The sequence below is a fragment of the Gigantopelta aegis genome, chromosome 3 (genome assembly GCF_016097555.1).
Source record: "Gigantopelta aegis isolate Gae_Host chromosome 3, Gae_host_genome, whole genome shotgun sequence".
Taxonomy (NCBI): Eukaryota; Metazoa; Mollusca; class Gastropoda; order Neomphalida; family Peltospiridae; genus Gigantopelta; species Gigantopelta aegis.
In genome coordinates, this window is record NC_054701.1 from 53212579 (window position 1) to 53238872 (window position 26294).

The 26294-nt window shown below is 37.4% G+C and overlaps 1 protein-coding gene across 1 annotated transcript in view; it reads right to left on the minus strand.

The window, feature by feature from the left end:
- Positions 1 to 17649, minus strand: part of LOC121368721 (72 kDa type IV collagenase-like) — a 103220-nt gene extending 85571 nt beyond the window's left edge. Inside the window, exon 1 of the mRNA XM_041493470.1 lies at positions 17542 to 17649. Coding sequence (XP_041349404.1) covers positions 17542 to 17613 — 72 coding nt within the window. The 5' untranslated portion in view covers positions 17614 to 17649. The remainder of the gene's footprint in view (positions 1 to 17541) is intronic.
- Positions 17650 to 26294: the final 8645 nt, after the last annotated feature.

Consider the following 26294-nt stretch of genomic DNA (forward strand, 5'->3'; position numbering starts at 1 on the left):
GTGACAGAACTACCAGTCCGGCAAATTAAATGTCCGTTTATTATACTCTGCAATTTGCACGAGCTGCCAGAAAGACACGAGAAAAAAGTGAGGTTTTGGCAGCCTTCCCTCGTAGTGTGATGGATAAGTGTTCGAGTCTCTTAAGATTATTGTGAGTTCAAATCTCTATGTCAAAAAAATATTTTTAAGTTTAAATATCAACGTAATTTTTTTTACATCATAGACTTGTGGATCAGACACGTAAGTGAATTTTTGTAATCGTCTTACATTTTTGCTAGCATCTTGAAGTAGGACGAATATATTGCTTTTATCAAAAGTATATAATGCAACTATACATTTAAAGTAGGCTATATGTCCATGAGTTGAACACGAAGAAATATACCCACCCACCCCAGTATGTAGCCCAAAATTGTTTATATATATATATATATATATATATATATATATATATATATGTATATATATATATATATGAAAACTGGTAACTCCAAAAAACTTAACATTTGGCGAACAACGAATTAATTCTCACTGAGGTCACTCCCCCAGTCGTGGTGGTGGTGGTGGTGGTGGTGGTGGAGGGGGGGGGGGGTGGACACATTCGGGCAAAATGGGCTGGCCTAAAATCTACACCATGTATGTCCATCATTTTACTCACAATATTACTTGTAATCCATGTAAAAATGCAGACTGGTTTGTTTAGTATCCTATATAGGGTCTTGGTAGTAATGCGAATATAAATATATGTTGTGTTCCAGATTCGGACATTTTCGTTTCATTCAGGCAATAAAAATCAAGGGACATTCCCGAGTTTGCTGCACTGTAAGATGTTTCCTACTAATAAAATATTTCTACGATTAAACTTACATATTAAATACATTTTCTTGTTTAGAATATCAACGTCTGTATATTCAATGAGTTTCTGGTCGTCTTAGTATTTGTAAGAAGCCCAAACTGGATTTTGTCTTCAAATAATTTCGTATGTACAAAAATATCTTTTTTGTCAGAAGATAAAATGAAATTCAATCTAGTACCAATATTAAGACGATCAGAAACACGTTTAATATACAGCTACTAATATTTCATGCAAAAAAATATATTTGATATATAATTACAGTCGTCAAAAAGTATCCGTTAGTCGACAACATCTCAAAAATTGCAGCAAACTCAGGAATGCCCCTTTAACTTAGGATACTGGCGCCTGTCTTTATTTAAAAAAATTCTATTTATTGCAATATTTTCCATTTATATCATTTGCAAGAGTATGTAAACATTTTGCTGACCGTATTAAATGAGCAGAACCAAGGTCTTTATTCACTGCGTGTTGTTCCAACTAACAAATGTTTAAACATTTAAATGTAACTCGAAAAGATTTTCCATAATTCGAAGCATGTATTAGTACTCGCAAATAAGTATAACTTGCCCATATGATATACCAACACAATTATCTGTTAGACATCATGTACTGGTATTTGATAATAATATTAATAATAATTCAACTATAAAAATGTGATATTTGCGTTATATAAATTATCTTGTTATTATATAATTTTAAGTTTGTGCCTTGTTGTCATTAATGTTGCAGGTGCGTGTACATATGGTATGGGGTGGGGTGGCGTGGTCTAAACACCCCTCTTCAAAGCAAATTTCTACTTGCCACAGTCTAGACCACCCCCCCCCCCCCCCCCCCCCCCCCCCCTGCATAACTTACTGAACATGTGCCTGCTTTGTCAATTTTGCTCATTTTCAAAAAGTAATTTGGTCTAACATATGGCATATCAGACTTTGGGCTCTATGATATCTTAGTCCCAACCAACCATACCATTGATACAAAAATATGTTAAATGGTTGTTATTACGGTTTATCAATTAATAGAAATATCAATGACTAAGAGTGGGTTTTAGCAGTTCAATGGGCCACTACACCGACAAAAACAAAACGGTAACCGCTGAACAATTATCATACTGTCAATAATATGCACACACAATTTACAAAGATATTTTTAAACAGACTAACTAATCATGACACTTTTATGCCTGACAGTTTTGGTTATAATAGGCATTCGGGTTCCCGTTTTGGGAGAAGGGGAGGGGGTTGGGGAGTCTTGGGGGTGGGGGCAGGCTGATTTTTATTGCCCGAATGAAAAGAAAATGTCCGAATCTGGAACACAACGTATATTTATATTCGCATTACTACCAAGACGCTATATAGGATTCCAAACAAATCAGTCTGCATTTTTACTTGGATTACAACTAATATTGTGAATAGAATGATGGAAAAACATGGTGAACATTTCAGGCGAGATCATTTTGCCCGATCTTGTCCATCCCCCCCCCCCCCCCCCCCAGCACTCCGGGGAGTTCCCCCTCCCCCTCCCCAGTCTCAAACGCTTATGATGTTCCTTAACGGACAGATAAAATAATACAGAGACCCTTTCCCCAACTCGTCTCTTATGCTTATGATGGTCAAAACTGCCATAAGGCAGTCAGTGATAATTAATTTCAAGTGTTTTGATGCTATTTTTAATTTTTCATCAATAAAAGGCAATTGTTCATGCTTATTATTCCTGTTATTTTTATATTGTAGTAACTGGTCATTATAGTACTAGTTATTAATACTAGTTACTAGAACTAAGTTCAGTGTTCAAAGTTTTATTTCAGGGATTTTCAGGAATCATAAGCAAAATATCGGAAATAAATTCCAGAGGACTAAGAATACTAGGATTGAAAGTTCTGTGGACTAGGAGTACCAGGAATAAAAGTCCCACGGACTTACATTCCTCGGAATGCACGTCCCACATACTTAAATTCCTAGGAATGCAAGTCCCACAGACTAGGATTCCGAGGAATGAAGTCCGAGCGGACAAAGATTAAAAAAATCGCAGTTAATCGAATTGTGACTTACTGTCAAAATATAAACTTATAAAACATATTATTAAAAATTATGTTGGTGTATATAATAATTGTCTTTTGCTGTTCTCCAAATGTTAAGGGGTTTTTTTGAGTTACCAGTTTTCATTTACCATACATATGTATATGTTTTCAAAACAATTTTGGGCTACATATTGTTTTGTTGGGTTTTTTTCATATATTTTTTCGTATTGAACACATGAACATATAGCCTACTTTATATCTGTAGTTGCATTATATACTTTTGAAAATAGCAAAATATTCGTCCTACTTCAATATGCTAACAAAAATGTAAGACGATTACAAAAATTCACTCATGTGTCTGATCCACAAGTCTAAGACGTACAAAAAAAATAATAAGTTGATACTCAAACTTAAAAATAATTTTTTGACAGATATTTGAACCCACAATAACCATAAGAGACGCGTACATATATCCGTCACACTACGAGGGAAGGCTGTGTAGGGTCCGCTAGTGTTCACCTGTCCACTAGTGTAACAATGAACATTGCAACCGCTAGTGTTCATTGTTACACTAGTGGACAGGTGAACACTAGTGGCCCCTACATGTGTCCCTACACGGCTGCCAAAACCTTACTTTTTTGTCGTGTCTTTCTGACAGCTCGTGCAAATTGCAGAGTATAACAAACGGACATCTAATTTGCCGAACTGGTATTTCTGTCATTGCTGTAGAAGGAATTTATGTCCGATAGGAATACAAGTCCTAGGATAAAAACAACTTAAAACTAAACCAGGTATGAAAGTCCGGGTAGGTTCCTAAGCTATGGAGGTCCGATAGGACTACTGTTCTTATGAACCGAGGTCCTACGGACTTCGGTTCCTACGGACCTGCGTTCATTTCACACCGGCACAAAATTACATGCTTTTTGCCCTGTGCGATCTCAGCGAAGTCGATATAGGTTACATGTTTTTTTGTCAAAATATCTATTAAGGTATCGAGTTTAATTTGATTACAGAAAAAAATAAAGTGAACGACAAAATGTGTAAGTATACAACATTTTGATATTTTGCGTCTTCTGCTATACAGGGTTTTAACAGGTAGTCGATTATTTCGTAAAAAATAGATATTAGAAAAATTAGAAAATCAGACCTTGTATCTTTTATATAGCAGGGATCGAATTTTTTGGTATATGTAAATACACGTTAAGTGGTAATAAATTTGTCATGTTTGAAAGCAGTATAAGCAAAATATTGCGGAAATATTTAAAATTTACCCACTGGCGTAGGAAGCGGTGGGGGGGGGGGGGGGGGGGTTAAATATATATTTATACATATATGTTTATATATGTGTGTGCCCCCCCCCCCTTTTTTGCACCTTCCTACGCTAGTAATACCGATATACAACACATTTTAAATTTCATTCATGTATACTAATCTGTGTCAAGTGCCTGTGGTAAAATCTAACAAAAAATAAAAGTAGGAGAGCAATTTATCGTAGTTGTTAACAATTTAGTTCGGACTTTAGTTGTCTCAAAAAGAAAACAATATAAGTTGTAGAAGCATCACGAGGGGTATATGGCTTTTTATGTACCCTCTGTGTGTTCTTTTACCCCAAGATGTTAAACCATATAGCCAAATAATCAAAATAACACCCGACAATAATTGTTAAAGCCGCACACCCTAGTTCCATCCAGCGAAAATAAATTATAATTTCGTTAATCTACAAACCTGTAACATACTTAGATCACGTGTTTATCAAATGGAGTGAAAAAGCAGGTTTTATATCGATAAATACCATGTCCCAATTGCTTGAAATAATTTTGAAAGTTAGTATTCTGATGTCACCGGTATATGTCGCTCGAAGCACAACAATGCCTACGTCACGACAAATTTCACAGACTTGGGGTGCGTTCCTTTCACCTCTCCTGGACATGTTCCAACTGTTCTGTCCTGGTTGTATCCCCTCTCCAGATATCGTAAGACTTAGCAAAATTATTGGTTTTAAGGGTTTGTAACGTTTTGTATTGAGACACTTACTTGTCTGAACTTTATTGTTACTGAAAATGTTCACGAACTGTGAAGAAAAATCTCACAAATGAACAACAACAAATCGGATGTTGATTGCGCAAACCGTGCACGAGAAAACAAACCGAACCAAAATGATAACGGTCACGTGGTATACCAACGTCTGTGACATTGAAATGGAAATATCCCCTCTAAAAATAGATTAGACCTTGTCTGCTCAACGTTTTTTTCTCAGAGGCCCGTGCCATTTTATGAAATACGAAAAATGCATTTTGTTGTATTACAAAAACCAGGATTACCAAGATTACCAAAAAAACACTTCAGGTGAATAGAAATGTATATTCTATATAATAAACGGTAAGTAAACTGCAATTTTATTTGTGAAAAAATGGTTTTAATAGCGAAAAACAACGCCGTAATGGTTAACAACTAGCCGTAACTAGGGTGTGTCTCTTCAACAATTTATTAACGGAGCCGTACCACACGGACGCGAACGAAACCACTTGCCAGTAACGAAAAATAGTTCCATCATTAGTTCCATAATTAGGTAGCCGAGTTCAACATTGCAGCTTTTAAAAGTATTGAAATAGTGTATTTTATAGTAAAAATAAAATTAATTATGTATACTTGATTGATTATCAATGTTATCTATAATCTAATTACTGCTTTAGCATTAATTGGGGTGGCTGGAAACTTGGAAATTACAGACGGGGTATAAGAGAAGTTGGCTCCGCCCACAGGGGTATAAGGGATTTGTCCAACGGCAAACGACCAATGAGATTAAAGAATTCTACATGAAGGCGAGATAAATGATTATATTATCAAAAATATCCTTTCCTGAACGAAGTGGCCTTGGGTTCATACAATGAATACTTGCCAAACTGGCTCCAGTTTGCTATGACCCCAGACTGCCAGAACAGTCACAATTGTTTGAAACAGCCAACATGCAAAATTTCAGGATGGCTCCAAAGAAAACAGTCACAGAAATCACATGGACACATAAGCACAATTTTTTTTTTAAATGCACTATTACTTAAGTACCACAAAGTGAAAACAAAAGCAAGCTAAAACAAACAGTGCCCATGTCTAAAACAGCACCGAGGGTGGGGATGTGGTGGTATATAGTGAATAGTCTTATGTCAAAAAGCAGTGTAAACGACAGAGGCGTTACACGGGAGATGTCAGAGGTTCAGACGTGGACTCGAAGTCGGGTGAATTAAAATATAAAGATTGAACTGGCACGTCACTGCGGACTGACTACGCTGTATATGATAAATTGTCATCCCCTTGCAACCCCATTGTTCTTGAAGGTGCAAGCGTCATTCGAGTGTTAACTGTTATGCCACTTTTAATCAACGAATACCGCCACTGGTATGAGTAAATCTTACAGCATATTGGCAAACAACACAATAAACTAATCATTCAAATTTACTTACAATGCAGTTTCAAACAAAACTGCCGTGGAAAATACCGTGGGCACTATTTTTTAACGGCAAATTATTTGCCATAGACATTTTTTTAATTGCAGGGGTTTCACTCCGCCACCCCGTCTATCATAGACGTTCCACACATGCATACTCATTAAAGGGAATTATTAGAACTCCCCCACTATATCATACATTTTCCACACATGCTCATTAAAGGGAATTATTAGAACTCCCCCACCCCTCCCCTTCTATCATACAGGTTCCACACATGCTCATTAAAGGGAATTATTAGAATTCCCTTACCTCGTCTATCATACAGGTTCCACACATGGTCATTGAAGGGAATTATTAGTATCCCACCCATTCTATCATACAGGTTCATTAAAGGTAATTATTAATACTCCCCCTCTCTGTTTATCATACAGGTTTGATACTTGTATGCTCATTAAATAGAATTATTATACCCCCCCCCCCCCCCCAAATCCCGTCTATCATAGATGTTCCACACATGCTCATTAAAGGGAATTATTAGTGCTCCTCCATCCAGTCTATCATACAGGTACCACACATGTTCATTGAAAGGAATTATTAATACTCCCCCCTCCCCGTCTATCATACAGGTTTGATACTTGTATGCTCATTAAATGGAATTATTATAGCTCCCCCATCACGTCTATCATACAGGTTCTACACATGCACATTAAAGGGGAATTATTATAATTCCCCCACCCAGTCTATCATACAGGTTCCACACATGTTCATTAAATGGAATTATTAGAATTCCCCCATCACGTCTATCATACAGGTTCCACACATACTCATTAAAGGGAATTATTAGTACTCCCCACCCTACAGTTTCCATACATGTTCATTAAAGGGGAATTATTAGAATTCCCAGTCTATCATACAGGTTCCACACATACTCATTAAAGAGAATTATTAGTACTCCCCCACCCCTCCCCTTCCATCAGACAGGTTCCACACATACTCATTATAGGGAATTATTAGTACTCCCCCACCCAGTCTATCATACGGGTTCCACACATGTATGCTCATTAAAGGGAATTATTAATACTCTGTTTGTCGGTCTCTCTCTCTCTCTCTCTCTCTCTCTCTCTCTCTCCTCTCTCTCTCTCTCTCTCTCTCTCTCTCTCGGTATGTCTGTCTGTCTCCGTCTGTCTGTCTCTCTGCCTCTCTCTCTCTATCTCTCTCTCTCTCTCTCTCTCTCTCTCTCTCTCTCTCTCTCTCTCTCTCTCTCTCTCTCTCTCTCTCTCTCACACACACACACACACACACACCAACAAATAAATGTTAATTACAATAATGAAATGCATTTGCATATTGTAAACTTACATCAACATCGGAGAGGTTTTGGCTGCCCGAACTAATTGCAACTAATTTCGATTTTAAGCTTATTATTATACCATTTGTTTTTTCTCCTAATTAAAATTGTCAACGTCCTAACTTTAATAACCCAACCCCCCCCCCCCCCCCCCCCCCCCCCTGTCTTGGACACATCCGCCAGGAATTTCGGAGGATCCAGCTTGAACCCTCAGTGGATGTAAGCACGTGTCAAATGTATTCCCCCACCCATTCTGTCATACAGGTTCCACACATGTCCATTAAAGAGAATTATGAGTACTCCCCCACCCATTGCCTTAAACGGAATTATTAGAATTCCCCTATCTCGTCTATCATATAGGTTCAACATATGTATGTTGGTTAAAAGGAATTATTAGAACTCCTCCACCCCATCTATCATACTGGTTCCACGCATTGTCATTAAATGGAATTATCAGTACTCCCCCACCCATTCATACAGGTTCCACACATGTTCATTAAAGGGAATTATTAGTACTCCCCCACCCATTCATACAGGTTCCACACATGTTCATTAAAGGGAATTATCAGTACTCGCCAACCATCGCCTTCTATCATACAGGTTCCACACATGTTCATTAAAGGGAATTATCAGTACTCGCCAACCATCGCCTTCTATCATACAGGTTCCACACATGTTCATTAAAGGGAATTATCAGTACTCGCCAACCATCGCCTTCTATCATACAGGTTCCACACATGTTCATTAAAGGGAATTATCAGTACTCGCCAACCATCGCCTTCTATCATACAGGTTCCACACATGTTCATTAAAGGGAATTATCAGTACTCGCCAACCATCGCCTTCTATCATACAGGTTCCACACATGTTCATTAAAGGGAATTATCAGTACTCGCCAACCATCGCCTTCTATCATACAGGTTCCACACATGTTCATTAAAGGGAATTATCAGTACTCGCCAACCATCGCCTTCTATCATACAGGTTCCACACATGTTCATTAAAGGGAATTATCAGTACTCGCCAACCATCGCCTTCTATCATACAGGTTCCACACGTGTTCATTAAAGGGAATTATCAGTACTCGCCAACCATCGCCTTCTATCATACAGGTTCCACACGTGTTCATTAAAGGGAATTATCAGTACTCGCCAACCATCGCCTTCTATCATACAGGTTCCACACATGTTCATTAAAGGGAATTATCAGTACTCGCCAACCATCGCCTTCTATCATACAGGCTCAATAAAGGGAGTTATGATAATTCCCCACATCGTCTATCATACAGGTTCCACACATGTTCATTAAAGGGAATTATTAGTAATCCGCCACCCCGTCTATCATACAAGTTCAACGCATGCTCATTGAAGGGAATTATTAGTACTCTTGCAATTGTCCGCGGCAATCTCCACGGCCGTGGAGATTGCCGCGGAGTTTTTCGTTCTCTACGGCATTTCTTTTGCCGTGGACTATATTGGATTTTTTTTTCAAGATGCATTTTGTCCTTATTGTTAAAAATAAATTATACTTTGTGAACTGAAAACAGATTAAAAGTAAATATTGAAATAGTAACCACACCGTTATTACTAAGTATCTGAATGTCAGCGTCATCGGGCATGATCGTAAATACATCAATCTAATTAAAATTAGCTCCTCTGGTTAATTACTATTCTAGTTGACCTTTCATTCGACCAATCAAAATCTTACTTGCAAAATCATCCAGTGATTTGAAAAGAATTTGAAAACATTCGGGATTATGCCGAAGGTATACGAAATGATTCGGGTGAATTACGAAGTATGCCGGAAACTAATTTCAATATAAAATTTTATATAAAATTTGTTTCAAGACGAAAAAACAACAACAACCCCGCGATGGTATAGCCATAAAATCTGTTTATACTAGTATACAATCCAGAGTTTATTACTGCACTCCCCCCCCCCCACCCCTGTTTTTTAATGTTGAAATAGACCAACAAGTTCGCCTATTGCATAAATAGTCTCGCCCGATATTTTTAGGATTTGTATGCTACCGAATAACGCTACAAAATGCGAAGTGTAATTGGTCGATATTTAAATTATTTATAGATGAAATGTTACCTGGACATGGGAGTCCACGCAATGCTGTTAGATCTACTGGTAGACCAGTAGAACTAATTTTAATCAGATTGGTAAATACATGTAAATTATTCGCATTAAGCAAGTATCAGCTAGGTAACTCTCTTGACTTTTCACAGAACATGCACTGCAGGGACCACTGGATGGCAGGGTGGGGTGGGGGGGGGGGGGAGGTGACAACTTATACATCGTTGAACCGTGGATATGGTGTAATGCGCGTGCTTTATTTTTAGTAAAATGTTTAACATAAACTCCTACAAGTCACAAATTTCTCAGTCAATTATATTGGCAAAATATGCTATCCTTTTCTGGTGCCAAGTGGTCTAGGCCTAATAAAAAACAACAACAAAAAACACTTTACTGATTTACTTGGGCTAGAAGAGGGTGGGGGGTGGGGGGTGGGGGGGAGGGGGGGGTATTTGGTCTTCCTGACAGATTTCTTAACAGATATTATGTCGTTATTAAAGAAAATGAGTTTAATTCTATATCTAATCAACGATTACCGCCACTGGTATGAATTAATCTTATTGGCAAACAACACAAATAAACTAATCATTCAAATTTACTTACAATGCAGTTTCAAACAAATCTTCCGTGGAAAATACCGTGGGCACTATTTTTCCACGGCAAATTATTTGCGATAGACATTTTCTTAATTGCAGGGGTTTGACTCCGCCACCCCGTCTATCATAGACGTTCTACACATGCATATATATTCATTAAAGGGAACTATTAGAACTCCCCCACCCACTATATCATACATTTTCCATACATGTTCACTGAAGGGCACTTCCAAGCTAACTTGCGATGAGGACAGACGTCTCGCCATGTACTCTCGAGTTACCCCCCTCCCCCCTCCTCCCCCCCTCCCCCCCCCCCCTCCTCCCCCCCCCCCCCCACTGGGGGACTCTTACTGAGTTACGGGAAGCTACTTGAGTATCGCGTCACATACACCGGGTCATGGGCTTCCGTGACTTTGGTGTACGGCGACGCGATCTTACAGAAGAGATGGAGGAAGAGGAAAAGCGCGCCAGGAACGGCACGTGGGGGGGGGGGGGGGGAGGGGGCAAAACTGGCGGCTCAACCGCCAGCGGCGGTCCCTTCTGCGACGTCGCCCCCAGCCCAGCCTGAGTCGAGGAAACCAGCTACGCCGGAACCGTCGACCACCGAGAGGGACAGACTCAACACCGCGGTCTGTGAGACGTAAAGGCCCTCCATCGCCGACCACTACGTGGTCCAGACAGAACTGGCGGGTATCCCCGGTACTGCCAGTCGTCAAGCCACCGGCCCGTTCAGACGCCGTTGGAAAGAGGAAGGCCGTCGCTCAGCCGAGCGACCAACCTGACAATGCCCGGCCTCCTCCAACACCCGCACCGTCCCCTTTCGACTCGGAAGCCGTCTGGAAAGTTCAGATCGGGAAAATCAGGTCCGGCTTCCTGAAGTTCGTGCAGGCGGACACCTCGGATCCGGCATCACTGATGGGCGGACTAGTGAAACCAGAGCTAAAACAACTGCCTGATGGAAGCGCTTACGAGCTACACACCATCAAATCTACAGCCGGAAAGACGGGGTTGGTACTAACTCAGCGCCGAGAAGGAGTCTACCGACAAGCGGTCCTGGTTAGAGAGATGGATAGCCACACCATCCACAGGATCGTCAAGGCCCTTTTCGGCAACGACTACCGGAGTGTCATAACCATCCTTGCCGACCAGAGATGGAAGCACTTCATCCCCGCCTTTGCCGGTTCTCCGCTCATCGGTTCGCCGTAGGCCAACCTCCACACCCTAACGGCTTTAACGAGGCCACTCACGTGGACATATGGATCGGACTTTAAACATTTAGACCTTCGTTCAAAATTTTATGTCGAAATTACTTCTTCTTTTTTTAAATATTATTAAATAGTCCGGTCCTCTCTTCTTTCTCTTATTTATTTTTGGACTGTCCTTCTAAAATGCTCCAAATTATATAAATATTCGACCGAGCAGTCAATTCTTTTTTATTTTTGGCTTGTAACTTTTCTCTTTTTTTTAAATTCTTTTAACTTTTTTACTAATTGCTATTTTCAAAATTCTGGTCATTTTCAACAATATCCCTCCCTCCTCCCTCCCGAGTCAGGCCACCGATCTTATCTAATTTCTTTTTGACCACCCGATCTAATTTAGCGACCAAAGTTAATGAGTAGAATTTTCTTTATTAATTATATTAATTAGATATGCGCATCAAAATTTTAAAGGCCCACTATTTAATTTTTGGATGTTAATTTCAAAATTGTCCGCTTAATTGTTTTCTGTTCCGGGACAAGCCCCTGGCTATCCAGAGACAGGCCCCGGGACGAACATGCTCGAAACTCTAGTGGTAAAAATTATTCGCACTCGCACTTGCAAAATCATCCAGTGATTTGAAAAGAATTTGAAAACATTCGGGATTATGCCGAAGGTATATGAAATGATTCGGGTGAATTACGAAGTATGCCGGAAACTAATTTCAATATAAAATTTTATATAAAATTCGTTTCAAGACGAAAAAACAACAACAACCTCGCGATGGTATAGCCATAAAATCTGTTTATGCTAGTATACAATCCAGAGTTTATTACTGCACTTTTCCCCCTGTTTTTTAATGTTGAAATAGACCAACAAGTTCGCCTATTGCATAAATAGTCTCGCCCGATATTTGTATGCTGCCGAATAACGCTACAAAATGCGTAGTGTAATTGGTCGATATTTAAATTATTTATAGATGAAATGTTACCTAGACATGGGAGTTCACGCAATGCTGTTAGATCTACTGGTAGACCAGTAGAACTAATTTTAATCAGATTGGTAAATACATGTAAATTATTCGCGTTAAGCAAGTACCAACTAGGTAACTCTCTTGACTTTTCATAGCACATGCATTGCAGGGACCACTGGATTGCAGGGGAGGGGGAGGGGGGTAACAACTTATATCGTTGAACCGTGGATATGGTGTATTGCGCGTGCTTTATTTTCAGTAAAATGTTTAACATAAACTCCTACAAGTCACAAATGTCTCAGTCATTTATATTGGCAAAATATGCTATCCTTTTCTGGTGCCAAGTGGCCTAGGCCTAATAAAAAACAACAACAAAAAACCCACCAAACAACTTAACTGATTTACTTTGGCTAGAAGGGGGGGGGGGGGGGGGGGGGCATTTGGTCTTCCTGACAGATTTCATAATAGAAATTATGTCGTTATTAAAGAAAATTAGTTTAATTCTATATCTAATCAACGAATACCGCCACTGGTATGAGTAAATCTTACAGTACGTTGGCAAACAACACAAATAAACTAATCATTCAAATTTACTTACAATGCAGTTTCAAACAAAACATCCGTGGAAAATACCGTGGGCACTATTTTTCCACGGCAAATTATTTGCCATAGACATTTTCTTAATTGCCGGGGTTTTACTCCACCACCCCGTCTATCATAGACGTTCCCCATATGTATACTCATTAAAAGGAATTATTAGAACTCCCCCACCCACTATATCATACATTTTCCATACATGTTCATTGAAGGGAATTATTAGTACTCCCCCACCTCGTCTATCATACAGATTTCACACATGCTCATTAAAGGGAATTATTAGTACTCCCCCACCCCTCCCCTTCTATCATACAGGTTCCACACATGTTCATTAAAGCGAATTATTAGAATTCCCCCACCCAGTCTATCATACAGGTTCCACACATGTTCATTAAATGGAATTATTAGTAATCCCCCACCCCTCCCCTTCTATGATACAGGTTCCACTCATGTTCATTAAAGGGAATTATTAGAATTCCCCCACCCAGTCTGTCATACAGGTTCCACACATGTTCATTAAATGGAATTATTAGAATTTCACTACCTCGTCTATCATACAGGTTCTACACACACACACACACACACGCGCGCGCGCGCGCGCGCGCCATCAAATAAATGTTAATTACAAAAATTAAATGCATTTGCATGTTGTAAACTTACATCAACATCCAGTTGGTTAAAACGAATTGTTAGAACTCCTCCATCCCATCTATCATACTGGTTCCACACATTGAAGGGAATTATTAGTATCCCTCCCATTCTATAATACAGGTTCCACATATGCTCATTAAAGGTAATTATTAATACTCCCCCTCCCCGTCTACCATACAGGTTTGATACTTGTATGCTCATTAAATGGAATTATTATAGCTCCCCCATCACGTCTATCATACAGGTTCTACACATGCTCATTAAAGGGAATTATTAGAATTTCCCTATCTCGTTTATCATACAGGTTCCACACATGTTCATTAAATGGAATTATTAGAATTCCCCCATCATGTCTATCATACAGGTTCCACACATGTTCATTAAATGGAATTATTAGAATTCCCCCATCACGTCTATCATACAGGTTCCACACATACTCATTAAAGGGAATTATTAGTACTCCCCCACCCTACAGTTTCCATACATGTTCATTAAAGGGGAATTATTAGAATTCCCAGTCTATCATACAGGTTCCACACATACTCATTAAAGGGAATTATTAGTGCTCCTCACCCCGTCTATCATACAGGTACCACACATGTTTATTAAAGGGAATTATTAATACTCCCCCTCCCCGTCTATCATACAAGTTTGATACATGTATGCTCATTAAATGAAATTATTATAACTCCCCCATCACGTCTATCATACAGGTTCCACACATACTCATTAAAGGGAATGATTAGAATCCCCCCACCCAGTATTTCCCATTTCTCCTTCTATCATAGTTTCCACACATGTTCATTAAAGGGAATTATTAGAATTTCCCCACCCAGTCTATCATACAGGTTCCACACATGTTCATTAAAGGGAATTATTAGAATTTCCCTACCTCGTCTATCATACAGGTTCCACACATGTTCATTAAAGGCAATTATTAAAATTTCCCTACCTCGTCTATCATACAGGTTCCACACATGTTCATTAAAGGGAATTATTAAAATTTCCCTACCTCGTCTATCGTACAGGTTCCACACATACTCATTAAAGGAAATTATTAGTACTCCCCCACCTAGTCTACCATACGGGTTCCACACATGTATGCTTATTAAAGGGAATTATTAATACTCTGTCCGTGTCTCTCTCTCTCTCTCTCTCTCTCTCTCTCTCTCTCTCTCTCTCTCTCTCTCTCTCTCTCTCTCTCTCTCTCTCTCTCTCTCTGTGTCGTGGCGTATTGGAAACATTCACTGACTGTCGGAAGTAAATGAGTGTCGTGATATAGAACAGAACATTTATTTAACGTTCGTCTCAATGACGTCAAATAAACTAGACTGCGCACTCGCTCCAAATTGATGATAAACTCTTGACAACTTCCGGTCAGGGCAAAAGGAAAGCAGATACGCTTGTACTAGATGTGAAATGGTGAATTCATGTTGTGCCGTTTATAAAATATCTTATAAATTGCCCCCCCCCCCCACCCCAAATAAAAAAAAAAAAGATAAAAAATTAATAATAATAAAAATAATAAAAATTAAATACATAATAGATACATTTAACAAATTATCTACATTGAAAAATTACTAATTTGGTGTGTGTTGGGTGGGGTGGGGTTTCAATGCTATAAACTGTAATACATACACAATTTATGCTAATAAAGGTTCTTGTTTGGGTTTTTTCTTTTCGTTTTTGTTGTTGTTTTTTGGTGGGGGGTGAGTTCCTATTCAGAAGTAAATAAATATATACTTGCTTATAAGTGATAAAATATTATTTAGTTTTTAAAGGCGCTCAATCACGGATTTAGTGGGCCTTATTTCTCTAAATATGGATTACAAATGGAAATTACATTCATTTGGAATACCAAACCTAGTTATTGCATGATCCAAGACATTTTCTTTGAACTACGATCGAGGGAATTCCATGACACGCTTCATTTTTAAAATTTGGAACTCTCCTTGTGAAATTTTTGTTCCAACCATTGCTCCACAACTGGTGTGCTATCCTGTCTGTGGGATGCGTCATATAAAAAAATTCTTGCTGCTAATCGAAAAGAGTAGCCCATGAAGTGGTTACAGCGGGTTTCCTCATTATATATCTATGTGGTTCTTGACCATATATCTGACGCCATATAACCGTAAATATAATGTGTTGAGTGCGTCGTTAAATAAGACATTTCCTTCTTCTTCTTGTGAAAAGTCATAAAAAAATACGGCAAAACAAACTCGTAGTGATATGACAACCGTATAATGTCTTTTAATTTTTTTTTTTTATAAACGACCGCCTTGTATAGAGACTTAGCAAATGAGTGCCGGCTATATAGCTACTTGGCAAATAATAAAACATATATTATTTCATTACGAAAATAACTGCAAATTCGCTGAAATAAAATAATAAACAGTCGGAACATGAACTCACCATTTATTATTATTATTATTATTATTATTATTATTATTATCAGATGCGTGTGCATGGAATTTAGCAGGGGAGAGAGTCTAGATTCGAAAACGGATAACATGTTTTCCAGCGTCACCATACGACCAGCCAGTCATTTTTCCTTAAACGTTTGCAAATTATTTTGATTAATTCGTAAAGTGGTCATTCGGCTTAATGTACAGCGTAAAAAGCAACAACCAAACAATATAGGGGCTACTGTCGCATGTTTTGCCCTCCAAAGGTTGGCTTAATTATTACTTAACCCAGGTGAATCCAGTTCTATGTGCAGGTACACGTTCAGCCTGCCGTTTGTGCGTGTGTGCACGCACGTTAATCTTGCATTTTTATATAGCCACTCCCCCTTCCGATAAAACACCGCCCCTCCACCCCAAAAAGGTAGTAGTAGGCTAATAATAATAATAATAATAATAATTATAATAATAATAATTATTATTATTATTATTACTACATGTATTATATTGTTGGTAAAATCACGTCGCGGTGGGGTGGGTGGAGGCAGTTGTTACAGAAACATTACATAAATTTAGAAGGGGACCCGGGAGTGGTCTCAGCGTTACTAGTAAAAAAAAAAAAAAAAAAAATTGTTTTACTGCCCCTTGCAATTTTGCGCATTTGAAATATGACTAAATACAGCCAAAAAACTCAACTTTTAGTCATATTTATTTGCGGTAAATTTAACTTTAAAAAAAAATTACGTAAGGAGCTTCAAAACTGCAATCAGTGAAAAAGTGTTACGTTCAAGCCCTGTTGTTAGTTTGTGTCCTGTCCGCAGTTAGTTTTTCTTTCAGATAATGTACCTCAGCAGCTGATAATTTGTAATTTTTATTTTTATTTTTATTTATTTATTTATTTATTTATTTATCTCTGTCTATCATACAGGTTTCACAAATGTATGCTCATTAAAGGGAATTAGTAGAACTCCCCCACCCATTCTATCATACAGATTGTACACATGGTCATTAAAGGGAATTATTAGTACTCCCCCACCCCGTCTATCATACAGGTACCACACATGTTTATTAAAGGGAAGTATTAATACTGCCTCATACCTCCCCTTATATGATACATGTTCCGCACATGTTCATTGAAGGGAATTATTAATACTCCCTCTCCCCGTCTATCATACAAGTTTGATATCTGTGTTACACATAACTCCACCATACTGCCTATCATAGAGGTTCCACACATGGTCATTGAAGGGAATTATTAGTACTCCCCCACCTCGTCTATCATACAGGTTCCACACACACACACACACACACACACACACACACACGCCATCAAATAAATGTTAATTACAAAAATGAAATGCATTTGCATGTTGTAAACTTACATCAACATCCAGTTGCCTACTATTGTACGTCGGTGCACTTATTACCACAAAACAGCAATTTGGTAAAACCATAAGCCACAAGCAGACGTTTAACACAAGCGTTATACTTATTAATGCCATTTTGAAGAATGACCCAGTTAACATTGTAAGCGGCTTGTTTGTAAGTAACGTGTCAGTACACATGTATACGTGTCAAGTAGTTAACCACGTGACGTATTGGAAACATTCACTGACTGTCGGAAGTAAATGAGTGTCGTGATACGGAACAGAACATTTGTCTAACTTTCGTCTTGATTAAATCATATCACTTGAAACAATGTTTTTATAAAACATTTCCCTTGAAGTCAATATCAAGCTGAAAGACAAAATGTCCACCACTACCCCCCCCCCCCCCCCCCCCACACACACACAAGAAAACGAAAAACAAATAAAGAAATAAAATAAAGAAATAAACAAAAGTCCCCGAGTGCTGGGAGGAGGCAGGGAAACGATGGACAAATTATGGCAAAATTAGCTGTCCTGAAAACTTCACCAGGCATTTCCATCATTCTACTCACAATATTAGTTGTAATCCATGTACAAATATAGAGTGATGTGTTTGGATTCCTACATAACTACTTGGTAGTAATCAAATATAAATATACGTTGTTATTCAAACTCGGGCATTTTCGTTTCTTTCAGACAATAAAATATGTATTACACATATCCTGAATAACACTGACATCTGTATTAAACATAACCTGAATAACACTGACATCTCTGTTAGATTAAGTCTAAATAGCATGGACTTCTGTATTACACATAACCTGAATAACACTGACATCTCTGTTAGATATAATCTAAATAGCATGGACTTCTGTATTATACTTAATCTGAATATAACTGACATCTGTATTACTAATAACCTTAATAACACTGACATCTGTATTACGTATTACCTGCATGAAACTGACATCTGTATTACTAATAACATGAATAACACTGACATCTGTATTACTAATAACCTAAATAATATGAACATCTATATTACACATTACATGAATAATATTGAAATTTGTATTACACATAACCTGGATAACAATGACATCTGTATTAAACATAACCTGAATAAAACTGACATCTGTATTACACATAACCTGAATAACTATGACATCTGTATTACACATAACTTGAATAACACTGACGTCTGTATTACACACAACCTGAATAACACTGACATCTCTGTTAGACACAACCTGAATAAAACCGACATCTGTATTGCACATAATCTGAATAACACTTACATATGTGTTACGCATAACCTGAATAAAACTGACATCTGTATTATACATGACCTGAATAACACTGACGTCTGTATTACATATAACCTGAATAACACTGACATCTGTGTTACACATAACCTGAATAACACTGACATCTGTATTACGTATTACCTGCATGAAACTGACATCTCTATTACTAATAGCCTGAATAATATGAACATCTGTATTACACATAACCTGAATAATATGAATATCCGTATTAAACATAACTTGAATAACACTGACATCTGTATTACACATAATCTGAATAACACTAACATCTGTGTTACACATAACCTGAATAACACTGACATCCATATTACTTATTACTTGCATGAAACTGACATCTCTGTTACCAATAACCGGAATAATATGAACATCTGTATTACACATAACCTGAATATAACTGATATCTATATTACTAATAACCTGAATAACACTGACATCCATATCACTTATTACCTGAATAAAACTGACATCTGTATTACAAACAACCTGAATAATATGAACACCTATATTACACATAAACTGAATAACACTGACGTCTCTGATACACATACCCTGAATAACACTGATATTTGCACTACACATAACCTGATTAACACTGACCGTTCTGTTATACATAACCTCAATAACCAGGACATCTGTGTTACACATATCCTGAATAACGTCATGGACATCTGTATTAAACATAACCTGAATAATAGTGACATCTGTATTACACATAACCTGAACAAAACTGACGTCTGTGTTACACATAACCCGAATATAACTGACATCTGTATTACACATAACCTGAATAACACTGCCTACAGTACTACACATAACCTGAATAACATTGACATCTGTATTACACATAACATGAATAAAACCGACGTCTGTGTTATACATAACCTGAATATATCTGATATCTGTGTTACACATAACCTGAATAACATGGACATCTGTGTTACACATAACCTGAATAACATGGACATCTGTATTAAACATAACCTGGATAACACTGACATCTGTATTAAACATAACCTGAATAAAACTGACATCTGTATTACACATATCCTGAATAACATAAGACATCTGCGTTACACATAACCTGAATAATACCAACATCTGTATTACACATAACCTGAATAATATTGACGTCTGCATTACACATAACCTAAATAATACTAACATCTGTGCTACATATAATATGAATAACATCGACATCAGTATTGAACATAACCAGAATAACGCTTACATCTCTGTTACACATGAACTGAATAACATGGACATCTGTATTACACATAACCTGAATATCACTGACATCTGCATTGCACATAACCTGAATAACATGGAGATCTGTATTAAATACAACCGGAATATTAATGATATCTGTATTAGACATAACCTGAATAAAACTGACATCTGTATTACACATAACCTGACATCTGTATTAAACATAACCTGAATAACACTGACATCTGTATTACATATAAACCTGAATATAACTGAAATCTGTATTACTCATATCCTGAATAACACGGGCATCTGTATTAAATATAACCTGAATAATACAGACATCTGTATTACACATAATCCGAATAAAACTGGCATCTATATTACACATATCTTCAATAACATGGACATCTGAAATAAACATAACCATCTATATTACTCATATCCTGAATAACATGGGCATTTGTATTAAATATAACCTGAATAATACAGACATCTGTATTACACATAATCCGAATAAAACTGGCATCTATATTACACATATCTTCAATAACATGGACATCTGAAATAAACATAACCATCTATATTACTCATATCCTGAATAACATGGGCATTTGTATTAAATATAACCTGAATAATACAGACATCTGTATTACATATAATCCGAATAAAACTGGCATCTATATTACACATATCTTCAATAACATGGACATCTGAAATAAACATAACCATCAGTATTACACATATCCCGAATAACATGGACATGTGTCTTACACATAACATGACAAACACTGACATCTGTATTACACATAACCTGATAACAACTGTCATCTGTTTTACACATAACCTGAATAACACTGACGTCTGTATTACACATAACCTGAATAACACTGACATCTCTGTTAGACACAACCTGAATAAAATGGACATCTGTGTTACACATAACCTGAATAACACTAACGTCTCTGTTATATATTAACTGGATGAAACTGACATTTGTATTATGTATTACCTGAATACAAATGACATCTGTATTATAAACCACCTGAATAATATGAACACCTGTATTACACATAACCTGAATAACACTGATATCTGTATTACATATAACCTGAATAACACTGACATCTGTGTTACACATAACCTGAATAACACTGATATCTGTATTACATATAATCGGAATAACATTAACATCTGTGTTACACACAACCTGAATATAACTAATATCTGTATTACTAATAACCTGAATAACACTGACATCTGTATTACTTATTACCTACATAAAACTGACATCTATATTACACATAACCTAAATAATATGAACATCTGTATTACACATAAACTGAATAACACGGGTGAATTACGAAGTATGCTGGAAACTAATTTCGATATAAAATTTTATATAAAATTCTTTTCAAGACGAAAAAACAACAACCCCGTAATGGTATAGCCATAAAATCTGTTTATACTGCACTTTTCACCTGTTTTTTCAATGTTGAAATAGACCAACAAGTTCGCCTATTGCATAAATAGTCTCGCCCGATATTTTTAGAATTTGTATGCTCCCGAATAACGCTATAAAAGGCGAAGTATAATTGGTCGATATTTAAATTGTTATTTATAGATGTAATGTCACCTGGACATGGGAGTCCACGTAATGCTCTTAGATCTACTGGTAGACCAGTAGAGCTAATTTTAATCAGATTGACAGCTGATTCGTTTTCAATTTCTCAAAAATTATATAAGTTAACAGTATGAAATTTTTACCTTGCAAATTTGTTACGGGGAGCATTTTTTTGCGCGCCGAGATATGATTTACGGGCGCTATACGGGCGTGGGCGCGTTCGCGCCCGTCAAACGGCAGTCACTGCATAATACAAATGTCAGTTTCATTCAGTTAATATTTAATAGAGACGTCAGTTTTATTCAGGTTATGTGTAACACAGAAGTCAGTGTTATCCAGGTTATGTGTAATACAGTTGTTCATATTATTCAGGTTCTTAGTAATAGAGATGTCAGTTTCATGCAGGTAATAAGTAATACAGATGTCAGTGTTATTCAGGTTAAAACACAGTGTAAAGAACTGTGCAAAAAATACAAATATCACAGATAGATAATATTAAAATTTACAATAAAAGTCACTATCTCGTAGAAACTGTAAAATAAGTTCTGGTGGAGGATCCTTCTTCAAAATAAATGAATGGATCAAGTATGTATGACCAATGCGAGCACGACACAAGACTATTTCATCCTTTCTGCACTGTTTATAGGAGGACAGCCACTCTCCCAAGACTGGCTTGATAGAATGAAGCTTGTTCACAAACGCACTGTCCCAATCATGTTGCCAAGTCGAAAAGATAAATTCGTTGATACTATGTTAAAAATCAGTATAAGGTACACCAACCCTAGCATGAGGCAAATCCCAAGCAGACTTGGCAGCAGAATTTGTCTTTTCATTACCCCTGATACCAACATGGCTGGGCACCCAACAAAATACAACATCTTTATTGGCAAGAGATAAAAAGACACACTTTCGTATCATCATCCCAATTAAAGAATGGTTCAGCTTCATATTGCGCAAAGCATGGAGACACGAAAGTGAGTCGGTAAAAATAATAAATTTGGATGCACTAGAATCCTTTATTTCTTCCAAGGTTTTAATGACTGCCCAAACTTCAGCACTAAAGATCGATGCTGAGTCAGGCAGTCTCATGGAAAGGATTGTGTCTGTTGGAAAAGCTGTAGCACAAGCCACAGAATTTCCATCCCGTGATCCGTCTGTATACACAGGAATGTAATCACGGTACTTGTCTTCTGTAAGATCTTTATTCAGATGCGCCAGATCATAGACAGGTTTAGGTGGTGTAATACACCAAGGTGGTAAAACAAAATATGAAGGAGTTTCCAAAGTGTCAGTTAAATCAATGTTGGAAAGCTACAAAAACCGCTGAATGCGAAGACCAAATGTACGAATAGCATTTGGCCTTGCAACAAATAACTTCATATATTTTTTTGTCAAATACCGCATTATGTGTAGGATGTTTCTGTAAAGATTTAATCTTAGTAGCATACTGCAGAGAAAGATTTGCACGTCTAGCACCCAAACAAGGTTCGTGTGCATCAACGTACAAGCTCTCTACAGATGTTCTAAATGCACCAATTCATAGGCTAAGTCCCTGGTTGTGTATAGGATCTAGCGTCTGCAAGTAAGACTTGCGTGCCGACCCATACACAACGCATCCATAATCAATTTTTGATCCATAACTTTTCGGTCTGCACCCCATTCTGTGTTACCAATAAATTTTAACATATTGAGAGCTTTCAAGCCCTTCTTTTTAACATATGTAAGATGGGGCACAAAAGATAGCTTCCTGTCAAATATAACCCCCAGAAATTTAGTCTCCTCCACAACTGGAATTGGATTTCTGTCCAAAAACAACTGTGAATCTAAGTGGAAACCTCTTTTCTGGCAGATATGCATACAAAACGTTTTTGCCTTTAAGACTCGAAAGCCATTGTCAGTTGCCCAGTAATGAAGTATATTCAGACAAAGCTGCAACTTACGTTCAATGATACTCATATTGGACGATCTATAGCAAATCTGAACATCATCGACATATAAAGAGCAATACACACTGGGTGATGCTGTTAATTTTCACAGAAAATAGAGTTACAGACAGAATACTACCTTGAACCACACCCATCTCATGTGGGTGAATGTCAGATAAAGTCAACCCCACCCGGACTTTAAAAGATCTATCTTTTAAAAATTAAGAAATAAAAACAGGAAGTCGACCTCTTAGGCCCATGCCATGGATGTCGTTTAAAATCCCATACTTCCACGTGGTATCGTAAGCTTTCTCCAAATCAAAAAACACTGAAACCAAGTTCTGATTATGGATGAAAGCTTCCCTATAAAACGTTTCAAATCTAACAAGATGATCAACCGTGCTACGTCTGCACGCCACATTGCACGCTAGTTAGCAATTTATGGGATTCAAGAAACCAGACAAGTCTACGATTGATCATTCGTTCCATGGTTTTACAAATGCAACTTGTCAAAGCGATAAGGCGATAACTACTAGCATTAGTTGGATCCTTACCAGGCTTGGGAATAGGAATGATAATTGCTTTCCTCCAATCAGAAGGAAAGTCTCCAGAAATCCAGATGTTATTAAAACTATTCAAAAGAACCATCAAAGATGATTCAGGTAAATGCTTTAATAACTGATAATGAATTTCATCTGGTCCTACTGAAGTATCATGGGCTCTACGAAAAGCATCCTGCAATTCCTCCATAGAGAAATGCTTGTTGTATACTTCAGCATTTTCAGATGAAACATTAATGGACTGCTTTTCAGCTTGAGTTCTAACAGATGTAAAAACATCTGTACTGAAAGCAGAAGATGAATTATGAGAAATGTTGTCTGCCAATGTTCACGATGAGACGTGACATCCATATCATTGACAGACAAATGATGAACTGTATTACTGGATTCTTTACCTGTGATTTTACGGATCCTATTCCAGACAGATTTTACTGTCTCCAAGTTGAATTCACAAAGAATTCAACTTGGAGACAAAAGTTCTCCAAGATGATTTCTTGCTCTGTCTGATCTCTCTGCGAGCCTTAGCCTTAACAATGCGATAAGCATTCAGGTTCTCCCCAGTAGGTTCAAGTTTGAAACTCTCGAGTGCATCCTTGCATGTATCAGTAAACCATGGTTTATTGAAACGCTTTGGCACTGCCGAAGTCTTAGGAATAGTTTCATCTGCAATGTCCTTCAAGATGGAAGTGAACAATGACATGCGATCATCAGCATCAGTAATGGCAAATTGTTGCAGACGAGTGCTGTACAGATGCCGAAATTGATCCCAATTTGCCTTCGCCAACTTCCATCTTTGAACCTTTTCAAGTGATGGAGGTCCATCATTCTCCTAAATAATGGGAAAGTGATCACTACCACAAGGGTCTGAACCAACTTTCCAGGAGAAATCAAGAAAAAGTGAATAAGAACTACAAAGGGAACTATAGAAGTGAAAGAACCATTTGCAGAATGAACTTTTTTATGACTTTTATCATTAAATAAAAGCAAGTAATTTTTTAGAATTAAGTCTTCCAATTGTTTACCTCTAATATTTACATCCTCGCATCCCCACAAAGTGTGGTGAGGTTATTAGTAATACAGATATCAGTTATATTCCGGTTATGTGTAACACAGATGTTAGTGTTATTCACATTATGTGTAATACAGATGTCAGTATTAATACAGATATCAGTTATATTCCAGTTATGTGTAACACAGATGTTAGTGTTATTCAGATTATGTGTAATACAGATGTCAGTATTATTCAGGTTATGTGTAACACAGGTGTTCATATTATTCAGGTGGTTTGTAATACAGATGTCATTTGTATTCAGTTAATACATAATACAAATGTCAGTTTCATCCAGTTAATATTTAATAGAGACGCTAGTGTTATTCAGGTTATGTGTAACACAGATGTCAGTGTTATTCAGATTATGTGCAATACAGATGTCCATTTTATTCAGGTTCTGTCTAACAGAGATGTCAGTGATCAAAGGTTAACCCAGCCATTAGAACTTAGGGAAAACACACTTTCTATTCATAGATTTGACATGACACTGTCGACATTTGGACGTACCAAATGTAAGCTGATGAAAGCTGTAGCTCAATTCAGGAAACAGCAGCTGGCATGTTTTATTCATCCAATACACAAGACACTATCAAGACTTTGTACAGCTTTATTCAATTCCAATAGAATGACAATTCGCTTTCACGGGTGCCAGACATTGATTGTGCAGTTAAACATCGTGGAATCACAAATGATGCATATGACAGTATTTAAGGTACATGGACTATGCAGTGGATGAACTTGGACAATGAAGTGATTGGTCCATGTTCACGAGGTTTGCAACATGGTTGATTTGAACTTGAAACAATCTCGAACAAACCTGTTGACTTGTTAATGCAAAGAATTAAAGACTCAGTTCTGGAGATTGCCACTGAGTGATCTATTAAAACTGTTGCAACCATTGCTGAATAACTGGGTGCATAAAAAGGTTGAAAATAATTGATATCATAACAAATTGTCCTCTTCACGATTCAAATTCCCATCCGCCCGCCCCCCCAAAAAAGAACGAAAAGAAATTCAGATGATACAGCATCCATGGATCTGCATGGAAGATAAATGAAATTACATTACAAACAA